This window comes from Vombatus ursinus, unplaced genomic scaffold, assembly GCF_900497805.2.
Source record: "Vombatus ursinus unplaced genomic scaffold, bare-nosed wombat genome assembly UNPS02007344.1, whole genome shotgun sequence".
NCBI lineage: Eukaryota > Metazoa > Chordata > Mammalia > Diprotodontia > Vombatidae > Vombatus > Vombatus ursinus.
The window spans coordinates 4,166,972-4,184,295 of record NW_020947122.1 but is presented as its reverse complement, the minus strand read 5'-3'; the positions used below and the strand labels follow the sequence as shown (position 1 = coordinate 4,184,295).

The following is a 17,324-nucleotide window of genomic DNA, read 5'->3' as shown; positions in this document are numbered from 1 at the left end:
GTTTTTATCCTCTGCCAAAAGAACCTCACATATATACCCCAATTCTACTTTTACTGATAGGAACATTATCTTTGTACCTAGGTGACTGAATAAAAGGAACCATGTACATTATAATCTATTAACATATGAAACTTTATTAAATGGAGTATTAGAAAGAAAAAACTAATCTTTTATACTTAGAGTTCCATCAAAATTAAATCAAATGATAAGGAATAATATATCAAAATAATTTGCTTAATCTAATGTAGAAAAACTTGTGAAAGTTATTACACACAAAAAAAGACATTTATTATTGGAATTATTATAATTTCCACTGTTAAGTAATTTCACTGCATTCATATAATTTGCTTGTGAACACCATGCTATCACATTACTTATCGGAATACACTATATCATTTTTTTTTGCTCTTGATTAAGTAGTACTGAGATGAGGATAATTGAGGTTCCCTGATTGTCATTAGATATTCATTTAGTCAAGAACAGAGCTCATAGTTATTCAGGTACTGTTAAGCTTTTTGGTGTTATTATAACTATATTAAATTACCCTTCTCTCTGCTTCTAACCCTAACCCCTAGATGCAAAAGAATATGCATAAAAGATCCCTCCACCAAGATTTATATTTAAGTATTCCTTAGTTACCCCCACATTTGCTTGATCTACCTTAACTTAGATATGCTACCAGTACACTTAACTACTTTGCCATGGGTTTCTTACCCTCAGTCAGTAATGATTTGTTAGCCTAGTGGTAAAGAATATTGCTTTTATCTGTCTTATTTATTCCCTAGTGATGGGGAATAAGGGACAGGGACTGTTCAATTAGTTAGGAAGCTAGTTGGGTCTATAAATTTCAATGCTAATCTACAAGGCTGTTTAAATAAAAGCTTTTAAAAGTGAAAAAATGAATTATTTTAGAAAGTACTTTTAGGAAGTACTTTCTTTCTAGAAACGCTCTTCTCCTTTTTGCTTCCTCTCATCTCTTCTTTTTGCCACCTCCCCACAAAAAAGCCTCAAGTCTTAAAAAAGTATGAAACCTATGGTTTGTAAGAGGTCAGTCACATAGATGAATTGCCTTATAGTGTTTCTCATACTATTTTGTTTAAAATAGAAGATGCAGCTTTGGAATGATGACCTAAATTGAATGGAAAATCAGACTCAAATATTTAGTACTGAACTCCTTTGCTGGGCAGCAACCCTCCACTTCTAAAATTCCCTCTGCAGTTTGATTGAAGCCCTCTACGTTTTGCTGCACATGGAGGCCAGACTCAACAGTGGGAGGACCTGGCCTATTATTTCACAGATTCTAAAAATCCTAGTTTTCTAAGTATAAATATGAAGTTGATTTAAAAAAAATATAAACCTTGCTACAGAAATGTATTGTCAAAACATCTAGAATTGAGTAAGTTTGTTAACCTTCAAGTATCACTAAAAGTTTGCATGAAGCAAGCAGCAACGTTTAAAAACAAAACAAAACAAAAAACCTTGATAACCTTACTTTTGGTAACTAACCAGTGCAGAGCCTGTTGGTATAATAGAAGAAAAAGAAAGATTAGGAGCACTGGTTTAGTGAGCAAAAAATATTCATTATTTGGTCATATTCTGCCAGCAGATGCTTTTTCTAAAAAAATTTACAGATTCAGTAGGTAGTGACTTTGCTTGAATACCTTAGGAAACAGTCTGTTTGGGTATGGGAAAAATTAGGACCATCTCATTGGATTGCTACAATGCTTCCTGGTACTTTGTATGTGTTGTTAATCACCTAGGAACTAAGTTTGATGGTCAGCTAGGAAGCTTGATCTTTAGAACAGGAAAAATAGAAAACGAAAACATCTTTCCAAGTGTCCTTCAGGCATCCTCACTTAGAGGACAGCCTTGGAGTGGACTTTTCTCAGGTGAGTTAATATTTTGTGTATCTGTGTGTGTGTGTGTGTGTGTATGTGTTTATCCCTGAGAATTAATCATAGCCCATTTCAAAAGATAAAAGCAGATTGCTTTGAGTTATATTTTGAGGGAGTCACAAGCCTGGTCTAGGACGCAGATCTATTTTGTTATTGTAAACTTTGCCTTATATAATCTTGTTGCTCTGGCTTTTCCCCCATCTAGGGGTGAAGCTTGACCCCTTATTCTGCATGCTAGCTGAGGGAGGGCAGGCTTACAAAGCATCAGTGGGAAGTGCACAGGTCTGAATGGCTCGGTAAGCCATTCGGTTTCTCAGAGATCGGAGAATGAGGAAGAGAGCTATGACCACTAGGGAGAGGAGGAGGCCGATGGTAAAAAGGATGACTAAAGCTGCCTTTGCTGCTCTGGGAGCCAGATCTTTGCCGAAGAAATGTATATTTTCCTTATCGATTCCTGTGAAAACAAGAAGTAGTGTCAGCAACTTTTGCATTTCTCTAATGGATTTTTTAAAACGTATATAGAGGTATATGAGAGAGGAATAGCTACCATCAGTAGGCGCAGTGGGAGAGACTGGTTCTTTTTTAGGAGAGGTCTTAGTGGAATAAGGAATCCTGTTGTCTGGAGAAATTAGATAAAGAGAATGTCTTGTCAATGAAAGAACTCTGAATGCTCTGTTTCTTCCCACTCTTTGGGACTAAAATCACTGAGCCTCCCTGCCGTTCCTCAGTAGCTCAGTAGGACACACTTTGGTCATTACTATTAAGACCCTTTAAGAAGCCTATCTTCTCACCCCATGTATTCTTCACATCACATAAGTGATGTATGATCATACCCTTCCAACCTTATCTTACATTATTCCCCTTCATGGGCTGTATGTTTCAGTCAAATTTAACTATTCCTTGTTCCCAAACTATGTGCTTACACCCTGTACTCATGAAATTCACTGTGCCTGAAATGTCTTTCCTCCTCAGACTCTTCCTTTTCAAAAAAAAATCTTTCTTTTAAACTTATTTATATTCTGAATTTGACAAACCAGTTTTCCAGCCAATCCTGGGCCATGTTGCATTGTTGAATAATTGTTGGAGAAAATGTTGACTCAATGTTGCATGATATCTGCTTAGATAAATGAGTTTACTTGATACTACTCATTATTTGTGATGGTCCTTTGTGTAACCTGCATTTGGTGAAAAGAGGCTAAGATGGTGTCTATAAGATTAGGGTTCTCTCCTTTAATTTATAATGACCAGGGAAGCTGTTTTTTTGTTTGGAACCAATTGTGTCCCTACCAGGGCTGGGGAACCTGTAGCCTCAAGGCCACATGTGGCTTTCTAGGTCCTCAAGTGCAGGCCTCTGACTGAATCCAAACTTCACAGAACAAATCCCCCTAATAAAAGATCTAGGGCCTAGACCAACATATTTAGGGAGTCGAATTGGAAATTGAAGGGCATTCGGAAGAGTTGACTTGCCCTTTAGCCCCCAAGAGAATCTGGTGCCATACGTGTTTTTCTTTTGATAAATGAAGAGTAATGCTGCCTTTTCAATGCACACAGTATCCCATCAGCATTTTCTTCACCTGTGTGGAGATACTCATGCAAAATGCTCCAGGATTGGCTGAACACGCAGGTTACACTAGCAAATGAGCATTTCCACAAACAAAAAGAATAGAACATTAAGATGACTGTAAAATATCCTGAATCTCCACCATATATAGCTTGCCTCTTTTCTTCTTTAATGTGTACAAAAATGGAGGTTATTGGTTCCAAAGCTGTCCCATATGTGTTTCCCTCACACCCTGTTCTCTCCCTGCCCTTTGTAATGCTCACTTTGTAACCAATAAGCACAAATCAAACAAGACAAATCCTTACATTGATCAGGTCCAAATGCCTCATTTTGCACTTATAGTTCATCACCTCTCATGAGGTGGGAGGCATATTTCATCATCAGTCCTCTGGAGTCATGGTTAGGCCTCAACCCCCTTTTATATGTTGAATTACTACCCATCCTATAAAGCCTAATTCTAGTGCTGCTTTCTCCAGGAAACTTTCCCTAATAGCTCCAGTGGGTGACAGTTTTTCCTTTCAGATTTCACATAGCCCTTGACTGTGTAGTCATGCAACATTGCCTATTTTAGTTATTTATATTTGTGTCTTATCCCCCCGTTAAATTATAAATTATCTATGAGAGAGAGTCCCAGGACTCATGAAATGTCTCTCTTTCAGTACAAAGTACAATAAGTGCTATGCACACCATCCACATAAATATTGACTACGTTAGATGGTATTAAATATCAATGATTCAGAATTAGCACCTAAGTTCCTGAAAACAGTGTATGTTGTTTCCATGCCCGCGTGGATATGGTCAGTTACGTGACAGTGCAAGAGCCATGTTCCTGGATGATCTGCAATCAGTTCAATGGTCTGAAAGGTCCCAGGAAAGAGGTCATACACATCTTCACGAAAAGATTTATCCGACTGTAGAAACAAAACAAATCCCTGAGTTTCTCTTAGCCTGGCCTCAGTGAGATTAATGCTCCATAAACTCTCCCCACCCACAATATGTCTTCTGATTCTTCTTACTCATCCGTAGACAGAATTGACACCCAGCTGATGGTCATCATAGTATGTAGTAGCAACAGTACTCTGACCATTTCCATTAAAAGTTATCATTTGTTCCCAGCTTTCATTCCCCTGACTTTTAGGTCCAAGAAAGCTTACCTATCTGGAGTAACAGTATTCTAAGGGGTTTCTATTTAAATGGTGCCATTAAATGATTCAAAGTGTTAAGATACTAAGTAAGTTGTTAAGGTGCTTAGCTTTAAAGAAGAATTCCAAGTCAAGTCAAGGCTATTTGGTGTTAGAAGGTAATCCTGAGTGTCCTAGTATCGTTAACACTCCAGGGTAGAACCTCCTCAACAGAGATGGCCTGGTGCATAATGGTATGATTTTAGATGCAGCAGGACAGCTCCATCCAAGTACGTTCAAAACAATTGTCTGCCATGCTCAAGTTGGTACTGGAAATGTCACTTACTAAAGCTTCATTCCATTGATTTAAGGCTTCAGTCCTTATTAAAATTCCTTCCTTTCTATTCCCACTGCAAGCGTCACAGTCTACCAGGGCTTCCTAAACCTCAAATCTGCACCACTACAACAGCCTCCTAATTGACTGCAGTGAGGGGGAAAAAACAAGTACACCCAGTGAGGCTGGACCATAGAGTATTGGCTGGGGAGTAATATCTAAGAAGAACGGAAAGATAAAGAAGGATCAGGTTGGGAAGAACTTTTAAATGCCAAAAAGAAGAGTTTATATGCAATCCTAGCAGTAACAGGGAACCTCTGGAGCTGACTGAGTTGGGAGATTTGTAATATGGTCACTCCTGCACTTTTAGAAAATCATGTTAACAGCTGTGTTGAGGATGGATCACAGTGGAGAGAGGTGAGGTGGACCAATTTAGAGGCTAGTCTAATAGTCCAGACCATAGATGATGAGAGGATGAAGTAGGAGGGTAGCTATGTGAGTAGAAAGAAGGGGGCATATGCAAGAGATGTTGAGATAGAATTAATGAAATTAGATATCTGATTGGACATGTGGGATGAGGGACTATGAAGAGTTGAGAATGACACCACAGTTGTGAATCTGGATCACTGGGAGAATGGTGGTGTCCTGGATAGACATAGGGAAGTTTGGAACAGGAGTGGGTTTTGGTGGGAAGTATAATCAGTTCTATTTTAGATATGTCGAGTTTGTCCCTATATTACACATGAGAAAACAGGTTCATTTTAATTGACTTGTCCATGATCACATAGCTGGTTAGAAGTGGGAGTCAAACTCACATGTCTCCTGACTCCAGGTTCAGAGTTCTTTCTACTGCCATGGTACCATCACGGTGATGTAACATCCTACATGTGAGAGATGATTCTTTCGGTCTCTTCTACCTCTAAGTATCTCTGATCTAAGCAAAGATAAGGAGTTCTTTTTAACTCTTTCTCCAGATTCCCCTCTCTTTGAATGGGTTCATTAATGTTTTCCTGAGGATCATGGATTTTCCATTTCCATATTCGTAAAAAGACTTGGAGCAAGAAGACCATTTCTGCCATACACTAGCTATTATGACCTTGTCTAAGTAATTTCATTTCCGTGGGCTTCAGTTTCACCATCTTGAGAAACAGGGTGATAATATTTTCCTTGTCTACCTTCACAGAGTTTTTATAAGGATCAAGAATAAGATATATGAAAGCATTTTTCATCACTATGTGCATAAAAACTATTCTTTTTTTAACTGGGATATATTACAGAAGCTAATCAGGTAATTTTTTTATAAACATTGTGAAGGTATAAAGTATATGTGGGTCATAAAACACAGTATTAGAAAGACATCATATTTATATGATTATATTCTGTCATCTATGTGAATGTAGAGAGACACTGTGTGTGTGGAAGAGGTAGTGTAGTAAGATGGAAAAAGAATTGAGATTTGGAGTCAGAGGACCTGAATTTAAATCTCTACTTTGCCACTTATTACTTATCTGACAAGTAATTTTCCCTCTCAGGGGCCCAAGTTTCCACCTCTGTATAATGAGAGAGTTGAGTTCACTTCTAAAGTCCCTAGATCTTAAGATCTCATAAACTATAATGCATCACAAATAGTATGAAATAACCTCTGTTTCATGGTGAAAGTAAATTAATTCTGTGCTGTGTAGTCTCCACAGAAACATTAAGCATTTGGGACTCATTTGGCTTTTACTTACCTTGAAGAGAAAACTTTCTGCATGAAAATGGACGGTATGTATGTCAATTTCATTTCCTATTCCCAGAAGGTACCAGTTTGTCATCGTATTTTCATTCATTATTAAACCATGGAGATTTCCAAAGATCTTCCCATTAATCGCTGGGGAGAGGAATGGCTATTCATTAGTCTAAGGATATTCATTATTTAATCTATCTTTGAGCAAGCAACAGCTTTGGGCCAAAAACATTTTCATTGGGGGCAGCTAGGTGGTGCAGTGGATAGAGCACTGACCCTGGATTCAGTAGGACTTGAGTTCAAATCTGACCTCAGACACTTAACACTTACTAGCTGTGTGACCCTGGCAAATCACTTAACCCCATTGCCTAGCCAAAAACAAAACAAAAACATTTTCATTGGCCTTCTAGATTTGGAATAATCTCTCCCATATTTATAAATATTCCTGCTTACCAACTCAGACCTGCCCCATATATGTCACTAGTCTGAAAAAAAACCAAAAACATCAAGCACAACTCCACATCCTGATTGATATGAACTCTTAATAACGAATGAACAATAAAGTATTTATTAAGTTATTTTGTTCAGTTGTTTTTCATTTGTGTCCAATTCTTTGTGACTCCATTTGGGGTTTTCTTGGCAAGAATACTACAGTGGTTTGCCATTTCCTTCTCCAGCTCATTTGACAGATCCGGAAACTGAGGCAAAAGGAATTTAGTGACTTGCCCAGGCTCACATTCTAGTAATTGTTTAAGGCCAGAGTTGAACTCAGGAAAATGAGTCTTCCTGACTCCAGGCCCAGCACTCTATACACTGTGCCACCTAGCTGGCCTGTTAATTAATTACTATAGGCCAAGCTGTGTTCTACATGCTGGGAACATAAATACAAAAGACAGATCTTGCCCTATAAGAGTTTATATTCTAAAGGGAAGTGGTGGCCAGAGAGAGATATGTAGTTTGCTAAATTATAGGAATGATGAATGGAACAAAAAAGGAAACCACTGGAAAGGTACAAGCTCAAACTTTCTAACCTCAAAGGTTAGATTTCAAACTATTATACCTCAATGAGCCCCTCAAAGAAACCAGGCAATCCTTTCTTCATCTTTAACTTAATACCAACTAAATTCCCCACAGGGAAAGTTCCAAACCTTGAACACTCTCTGAAGCTCCTAACCCCCACTCCTCCCTCTTCTGAAGGTCTGTCATATGGAGAAAAGCTTACTGTGCTTGGCTATAGATTAGGCTCATTCTGCTTAGCCTCAGAAAGTAAAACTGGTAACAAGGAGTAGGAGTTACAGGAAAGCAAATCTAATTTAAAATAAGGAAAAACTTCCTAACAATGAGAGCTGTCCAGCAATGGAATGGACTGCTCTCTACTCCAAGTCTTTAGTCAGAATTTATGGGTACTTATCAGGGATGGTGTGAAGGGTATTTATAATCCTGGGGGAGTTGGGCATTAGGTCTTCCTTTCCAACTCTTAGGTCTGTGATTCTAAATGCTGCGATAATTTCCCATGCCCTGGAGAAAAACAACCTTCAAGGGAGACCAGATAGGAGCTGTTGCCTAAACTTAGATGGATATGTAAAGATACATGCCTTCATGTATCTTCGATGTAATTTCATGTAATTTGAATTTAAAAAAAAAATACTGCACAGTCTATCACATGTTAAGGATGTGTTGGTATTCAGAAATAGAATACCGTAAGTTGAATCGGTGCCTCAGTGATTTGATTCTGCCAACTCACCAAAGGCTAACCAAAGTGCTATGTTGAAAGAGGAATGGAAAACTTTTTTTAGATGTCCTTTTGGAAAGAGGGGTGGGGCAAGATAAGGAAGACAGTCACCAAATCTCAGAGTATGAAGGGATTTTGGAGGCCATCTAGTCCAATCTACAGCTGAATAGATCCCCTCTACAACATAACCAACAAGTGGTCATCTAGCTTTCTGTCTAAAGACCTTGAATGGGGGGAAGCTATTACCTCTTAAGACAGCCCATTCCATTCAATGGACAACTCTAAACATGAGGAACTTTTTCTTTGCTTCTTCTATCCTTGATAATAAGTCTAAATCAATTTCTCTTCCACTTTTACCCGTTGCAACAGACCAGGGACTTTCAGTAGTTAGAGAGATTCCACTAGTGATACTTTTGATCTGACCTTTTCATGTCCTTGGCCCAACCCTTACATACCATGCATTTTGTTGCTTTCCACAAAATCGTCTGTGTGCTTAAATTTTCGGGGATCCTTATTGAGATACTTTTTGATATTTTCATCCAGATACCAGGATTTGTTTTCATTAAACACCAAAAACAGAAGGGCAAATTCATAGTCAATATCACTTCTTAGTCCCTTTTCATTCAGCACTCCTTCTCTACAAGTTATCAAAGGACCCATCAAACCGCTGTACGTATCCTGGAAGGAAAAGAGATAATAGTGAGAGGTATATTTAAAAGAACCATTTAGCTCTTTAACAATTTTAATAAAAGACTCTGGAAAATACATTAAGAAAAATTTTAATTATTTGAGATAGCCATGTTAATAAACCATATCTCATAAACCCAGGGCCTGAAATAGAATTAGTGCAGAGATTATGTCTCAAAATTTATTTTGTATCCCTGACTATACCTAACACAGGTTAATCTTCTATTGAATGAACTTGCCCCAGATCCCAGAAGACAGAGCTACATAATTTAAATTTTATCACTTTCTTACAGACCTGAACCACAGCTTTGGTGCATAGAGACTAAATATTTACAATACTAGCCATCCATGATCTGAAATGGAAGTTGAGATAATTCTTAATTTTAGCTATGCTGACAAATACTGAAACTTTCTGTTGAATCTGGCTTTAGCTTGAGTTCCTGTAATAGCACATATGTAATGTTTGTGGTTATCTCACTTTACTACCTCAAAGGACTCATGATTTCATCAATTAAAGTATTCCCTCCACTGACACAGATTGTTACTCCTCCGTGAGTTACTCTGGCCAAAGAATTTGTCACCTGCTGACCAGGACTCTCTGAACTTGGCTGATCACAGGATGTCAGAAAAGCAGTCTATTACAAGGCCTAAACTTGGAACCTTTTCCAGGCTGGTAGATGCTGCTAGGGTTGGGTTCTGAAGGCAGCCAGGTATAGTGGAAAGAGCACTGATCCTAGAGTTGGAAAACCTAGGATCAAGCCTCTACTGACTGCTAGTGTGTATCCCTGGGCAAGACACTTTACCTGGGTCTTAGCATCCTCATCTGTAAAACAAAAGGGTTGGGCTAGATGGCCTCTGAGGATCATCCCAGCAGGCAGGGAGGAAAAGAAATCTATGATCCTTTGGGAAACCAGAGTTAATCCCATGTTACAATGAGCCATAAGAGGAGGACTTTAGTGGAGGCATGGACAGAGATGTGAATCAAATATAACCTCATGTCCTTAACATTTATTTAACCTTTATTTTATGAAATCACAGGAACCTCTTCAGACATTTTAATTTTTTTGTGGGGGAGTGGGGTATCTGATGCTGGTCTTAGAGTCAGGAAGACTTGAGTTTTAGTCCTGCTTTAGATGCTTACTAGTTATGTGAACTTGGAGGAGTCATTTGACTTCTCTAAACCTCAGTTTCCTCATCTGTAAAATGGGAACAATAATAATAGCACTGACTTCACAGAGTGATTGTGAGGATCAGATGAGATATTTGTAAAGCCCTTTGTAAACTTTAGAATACAATACGATTGCCTAGTAGTAGTAGTAGTAGTAGCAGCAGCAGCAGCAGCAGCAGCAGCAACAGTAGTAGTAGTAGCAGCAGCAGCAGCAGCTACAGTAGTAGTAGTAGTAGAGCCTTAGCTTCATCCGCCTCCTCAGCAACTTTGTGTTTGCGTGAGTTCCTAACCCCAACTGCCTTCCAGCCTGTTTTTATGCTTTGTCTTCCCCTATTAGAAAGTAAACTCCTTGAGAGCAGACCTCTCCTTCATTTGTATCTTCACTGCGTGGTCCAGAGGTTTGCAAACTTATTTGGCCCAACTTCCTCTTTAAAAAAATTACTCAGTGCCCCCTTGGAAATCTACTTTCTTTAACATGTTAACAGTTTTTTAAAAATTTGTATAATTTCAAAAATATATAAAATATATTTTTAAATGATGCATCTTAAATTTAATAATTTATTGTAAATTGGTGTTTTTTTCTGCATGGAAAATTTGATGATGCAATATTGCACCATGTAATGGTGTAGTATCATATTATAAACAAGTCATTACACACACATATTCCTGCCCATCCATGCTGGACTTCCCGACAATGCAGGACATGCTTGCCTGCCAACGCTTACTGGTTAAGATCAGTCGTGGACTTGACCACTGATTCGTTATAACTTGCATTTTGTTCATTTATTTGGAAAATAGTGTAATACCTATCTCAAGGGCTTGTTATGGGGATTAAATGAGATAACAAGTGCGTGCACTTCAAACCACAGAGTGCAATATAAATGCTATTTATATCTGAAAAATTAGGGGGCTAGACTTTGATGATCCTTTGATGGAAGGTCCCTTCCAGTTCTGTATCTATGATCCTGTGGCCTGATGAGGAATAGTCCACAGAAATAGTCTTTGAAAATGCAGGGTCATCTCCATTTCAGAGTGAGGCATGCAGGTAGGGCTTTATCAAAAGAAAAGATTTGGGGCAGCTAAGTGGCACAGTGGATAGAGCACTGGCCCTGGAGTCAGGAGGACTTGAGTTCAAATATGGCCTCAGACACATAACACTTACTAGCTGTGTGACTCTGGGCAAGTCACTTAACCCCAATTGCCTCACCAAAAAAAAAAAAAAAAAGAGGATTAACAATTATTTGCTGGCAAAAACACTTCTCACCACTACTGGAAAGCAACTCAAAGAACATGTGCTGTTAACAATGATTCAATAGGGTCATTTCTGTAGAGGAAGAGCAGTATTTCTTCTAAGAATGAATATATTTTCAACAACAAAATTAGCGTGATTAAGATAGCATCTTGAAATAAGAATTACAAGCTGTTAACAGCTACATGACAGATTTTTTTCAACCCTCTAATATTAGGAGAAATAGAAATCAAATCACCTCTGTGGTTTTAACTTATACCCAGAAAATTGGCAAAGATGACAAAATATAGGGAACAGTCAATGCTGGATAGCTTGTGGAAAGATAGGCACACTAATATACTGCTGGTGGAGCTGTAAATGGATCCAACCATTCTGGAAAGCCATTTAAAACTATGCTTATAAGGTAACTAAAATGTTCATACCCTTTGAGATCCTACAGCAAGGCATATGCCCTAAGAAGGTCAATGACAAAAACAAAGGTCTCATGTATACCCAAATGTTTATAATAGCACCTTTTGTAGTAGCAAAGAGCTGGAAACAAAATAAATGTCCATAGATTAGGGAATTGTTAAACAAACTGTTTTAAACGAATGTAATGGGATATTACTCTGGAACGGAATGGAGTAGGGAATCATTAATATGAAGGCTATAGAGAAGCATGAAAAGACATAGGACCTGCTGAGAAGGAAAGTAAACAGAATCAGGGAAACAATATATGCAATGACTACAACAACATAAATGGAAGAACAATAGCAAAAAAATTCAGAACTGAAAAATGTGAAATTATGATGACCAAGAAGAGATACTAGACTTGGGTGCAGAACACTACATATACTTGGTCTTGGAGCTGATTAGTTTTGCTGAACAGTATTTTTTTGTCATTTAAAATGTTTTATTATAAAGGATAACTTTCTGAGAGAGAGAAGGTCAGGGACATATAGGGAAATGAAGGTAATGAACATATCAATAAAAATTTAAATAAAAAATTAAAATGGCAGTGACTGTTTGTGGACGACAGCTTTTGTCGATGAATTTCTCTTAGTTGAACAACGACTGACTACAGGCATACCACTCTGAACCCAAACAGCAACACTTACCAATCACTTAAGTAGCACAAAATTTCAGCAACAACTTTATATTTATTTCAATTTCTCTCTATATTATTTTTGATATTCTAAGAAGCCCCAAACTTGACAGTTAAAGCGTTAGCCTTTGTTTTTTCTTTCTTCAATCTTTTACACTATGAATGACATAGTCCTTCACCTTGTACCTGGTGTCACTGTTTGAAGGATCAAGTTAAAGGTATTTTTTTTTACTTTACTGCATGCATGCAAATATCATATTACTGCTCCATGTTACCTTCACAAAATTTGCTGTTGAGTAGTAGGCCCAAGGGATACAATTTGGGTCAGAGGGTCCTGGCCCAGATCTTTTAGGGATATTCCACTGGTATGTTTTTACTTCTCCTGAAACAAATAAAAATAAATAGAAAGACTTTGTAACTTTTACCCTTGGGTCAAGGCCACTTACTTGAAGTATCCAAACATGTAATTATACATATTAGTCCCGATAGGATAATGCCTTTTAATTATAGACATAGCTATCAGGTCTCTACTGTCCACATTTTGATTCTTTACTTTGTGGAGTCTTCATGGCAAAGTTTCAATCTCAGGCAGCTTTCCCCTCCGCAATCAATCACAGTTATGTGACACATTTCCCCTTTTGCCCCCAAAATATCTTTTTTAAAGAAAGATATTAATATATGGCTGTCATTGACTGTCATAAGAAAGACAATTGACATGACTGTCAAGTCATATCATATTTGCTCACTATAATATTCATTCTTTCATTAGTTATTAACCAGAGTTGATTTCCACCTGTCAGGAACACTCACTTTTCCAAGAGCTTATAAGTGTGAGGTCTTTGGTTTATGAGAGAAAGCCAAATGACCATCATTTTATTAATGATCTGTTAGCCATAATTAATAAAATTGATTATTAATTACCCAGAAACTATATCTCTTGAACTTTTCATTCACCGCAGTTGAAATCATTTAGAATTGAGTGTATTTGCGATAGAATAAGTAGTTCTTTTCAAATATCGAGGTGAAACATGGTATACCAGAAAGAACTGCTGGGCCAGGACTCAGAAGACCTAGGCTGATGATCAGCTTCTGCCACTAACAACCGTGTGACCCTGAACAATTCACTTAACCTCACTGAACCTCAGTTTCCTAATTTATAGACTAGGGTTAATATTTGATCTACCTCAAAAAGTTGCTCTGAGTGTCAAATACACTAGAGGTAATAGTCACATAAAGTGTTAAGCCAATATCACTTTATATCTATATCTATATATCTATATCTACATCTATATCTATATATATCCACCTTTCCTAGCTATAACAGATAAAAATTTTGAACCCAAACTTAAAATTTCAGAATGAACCACCTGAGTCCCATGCCCACCGTTTTTGATAGACATCATTTCATGGGTGAAGCAAGCTTCTGGTGAGGAAATTTACTTTATCTATTCAGGTCAGCAATTGTACTACAATTTATGGTCTTAGAGATGTGCCAGTATTAAGAGGCAAGGTTCAAGAGGTTAAATGACTTTCCCAGAATCACACGGCTGGTTTATGTCAGAGGCGGGACTTTAATGTCGGGTTTTCTGGCTCTGAGGCTGATTCTCCATCTACACCATGCTTTCTCTTTGTTAACTGCATAATAAAGAGTTCTCCTGTTTTCCTGCAAAACTGGGAACTATTTGAGTAGATAGAGAGAATAGAGTAGCAACTTGTAGGAACTAATCCCTCACCTCTGAATTTAGTCTTGTATCCATTGTTTTCAGCATTCTTCCCCCTCCCCAGCTCTCCTCATTTGGCCCACATGTCCACTTCCCCATTACTGTGATTTCTAGTCAGTCTTTGGGGGCCCCTTCCACCTCAGGACTCCCAAGCTTTGCATCTACCCTTGAGCCATAACCACATTGATGAGCCCTATGAGGAAAAGACTGGTTCTCCAGATTTTCATAAATCCCTCCAGCATCACTGTAAGAGAGGGATGAAATACACTAAGAAGTTTATATGCCTGGAGACAACAGACCTTGTCCCCATTCCACCACTGCACCCAACTAGTCCAGAACCCTACCCAGTGCAACTCTAAAATAGTCACTTAAGGGAAGGTGAGGTCATCTAAACCAGACTTGTCAAACATGTGGTTTACTTACCACAGCAACCTACAGTGCCCAAACCAGATTAAAATGTAACTGGGAAATATTTAACAAAATGAATAAGAACACAATACAATATACAGAAGTTAATTTGTGCTTTTCTAAATCAATGAGTGGCCCCCTAGGGATCCCTGCATGTGGTTTCTACTTGAATTTTCACCACTGTTCTAAAGCATTGCTACTACAAAAAACATTCAGGGATGTGAGTGAAGGAAGAGTTGTTACCTACTCCTACAGTTACTCTCCCAATACCCTTGTGAAAGGCCATTGTTCTCGTTGTCCGACACCACACTGCAATTCTCTGTGCTCTCCCTACTTCCTAAATAAATCCTACCAATCCTTTAAGGATCCTTTGAGCGCCTTTCTCCTCTATGAAGAGGCAATATTATGGTAATAGGAAAAACACCAGAGTTGGAAGGGAAACACCTCCTCATCCTGCAACTTCTTATCTGTGTGACCCACCTTGAGTAAATCACTTAACATACACGGGCCTCTGTTCCATCCTATGTAAAACAAGAGGGTTGGACTCAGTGGGCTCTAGCTCTAAATCTATCATCTCGTGGCCTTGTGATTCTATGATCCTTGTTGTGCTTCTCACTGTGTGGCTCTGGCCAATTCACTAGGCCTTTCTGGGTCTCAGTTTCTTTATCTGTAAAATGGGGAGGGGGGATATTGATTAGGTGATCTCTAAGGTACCTCCCAGCTGTAGGCTTTTAGAGATAATGCAATCAAGGGTTCCCCAACTACTCCAGCCCTCATTTATCTCCCTCTTCTCCTAACTCTTATGTCAGTTCAGCATTCCTTCAGTAGCATAAGATTCAGCGCATGATTATGCTGCTTTGCATGGTTATTTGAATGTTTCCTGGGTATTTTCTGTGATCCTCCAACCAAATTGGAAGCTTCTTGATAAAGCCTAGAACTGAACACATAGGAGGAACTCAGTAAATACTTGCTGATTAATTGATTCATTAGCTATCTTATATTTAGAGTAATTATTGAGCTCCTAGGTGATGTACAAGAGACTGCTAGGCCTAGCATTGTCTTTAGGCTGTCATCAGAGCTTGAGATATCCCTTACCTGGCATTGTGATTGGCACTGCAAATTTTTCCCCACTAATCACATCTTCTACACCATGGGCTGATATGGAGTAGGGTCTGGTAGCTTTGTTCTTAAATACAATAAGGATGGTGTCACCGACTTCTGCACGAATCAATGGGCCTAAGGTAAAACAGTAGAACCGTGATTACCGTTGCTCTTCTCAACATTCACACACTTAGCATTTAGGAAAGGTTTAACAAAGCAACATTGGGAACAAAGTCATAGAAGCTTCAACTTTAGATTTATTCTCTGAATCTTAAATGTTGTTTACAAATGAACTTCAACAACCCTATCCAGCTGGGGTGGATTTTGTCCCTCCCCACCAGTGAGATGAGGCCTAGTGCAAATTGTCTAACTTCTCAGTGCCTCAGCGTGTCCATCTCTAAAAGGCACCTATCTTCCTAGCCCATTAACTTGTTGTAAGCATCCAGTGAGATAATTTGTATGAAAATTCTTGGAAAAGAAGAAAAGTATGATTCAAATGAGAAACAGTGTGATACAAGGGAAAGACAGATAGAGTTAGAAGCCCTTGCTTCAAATTCAAGCTCTGCTACTTGCTACGCAGGTGATAATAGGCAGGGCGCTTACCTCTCTGGGCCTCAGGATCCTCAGGTTAAACGAGGGGATTTGACTAAATGACCTCTCAGGTATCTTACAGCTCAAAGAATACTCTTTCCAATATTCATGTGGATCTGTGATCACTCTCATCAAGTCAAATCTTTCCTCCAACAATGCAAACCCCATCCTGGGCATGTCTGCCCATCCTGTGAAATCCTTCACCATGTTCTCCCAAAAGGTCACCACACTGGGTTCACCCAATATGCTGGAGGCCTTCTTTGATTTCTCCTGATATCTTGAGGGTGCTAGTGGAGCCTGGTCATCTGTCCATCATCCCTTGCTCATCACATATGATCAGCCCAGCTTTTCTTTCTATCATGCTAATGTGACCCTGGGCAAGTCAATAACCTCTGTTCTCCTCAGTTTCCTCAACTTCAGAATGGGGACAATAATAGCACCTACACTGCAAGGTTGTGGTAAGGATCAAATGAGATAATAAATGTAAAATGCTCAGCACAGTGCCTGGTACATAGCTAGTACCACATAAATGTAAGCTGCCATATTGTGGTTATGATTATTCCTTGGTGATATCCCTTACTTTTTGGAGTTCTTTATTGGTCATATTTGCAGCCTTGCTTATACCTGCTATCCTTGATTCCATTGCCCTCTGCACGATCTTTTAGTACTTCAGCAGCAGGGCTCTTCCAGGTCTTGTTAGCATATAGTTGCTCTAGTAAAATGTTTCCATTGAAAAGTTGGGTCATTGTTTTCATTGGAAAGCTTGAGATCAATAACAGAGCTTTGCAATTTCCTATAAGTAATACAGTCCTTTCTCCTCCTTTTCAACTCTGACCCCAGTTCATTGTCTGCCTGAACTGACTTTTTCAGATAGGATAGATAGATAGATGGATGGATAGATAGATAGATAGATAGATAGATAGATAGATAGATAGATAGATAGATA

The 17,324-nt window shown here is 38.6% G+C and overlaps 1 protein-coding gene across 2 annotated transcripts in view; it reads right to left on the bottom strand.

Annotated features, from left to right (window-relative positions):
• Positions 1 to 266: 266 nt before the first annotated feature.
• HEPHL1 (hephaestin like 1) overlaps positions 267 to 17,324 on the bottom strand; it is an 86,838-nt gene continuing 69,780 nt past the window's right edge. For both annotated transcript variants that reach the window (XM_027849347.1, XM_027849348.1), the window contains 7 exons: positions 15,782 to 15,922; positions 12,833 to 12,939; positions 8,825 to 9,047; positions 6,642 to 6,781; positions 4,205 to 4,367; positions 2,443 to 2,514; positions 267 to 2,349 (listed from right to left, as the gene is read on the bottom strand). In XM_027849347.1, coding sequence (XP_027705148.1) covers positions 2,150 to 2,349; positions 2,443 to 2,514; positions 4,205 to 4,367; positions 6,642 to 6,781; positions 8,825 to 9,047; positions 12,833 to 12,939; positions 15,782 to 15,922 — 1,046 coding nt within the window. In that variant the 3' untranslated portion in view covers positions 267 to 2,149. The remainder of the gene's footprint in view (positions 2,350 to 2,442; positions 2,515 to 4,204; positions 4,368 to 6,641; positions 6,782 to 8,824; positions 9,048 to 12,832; positions 12,940 to 15,781; positions 15,923 to 17,324) is intronic.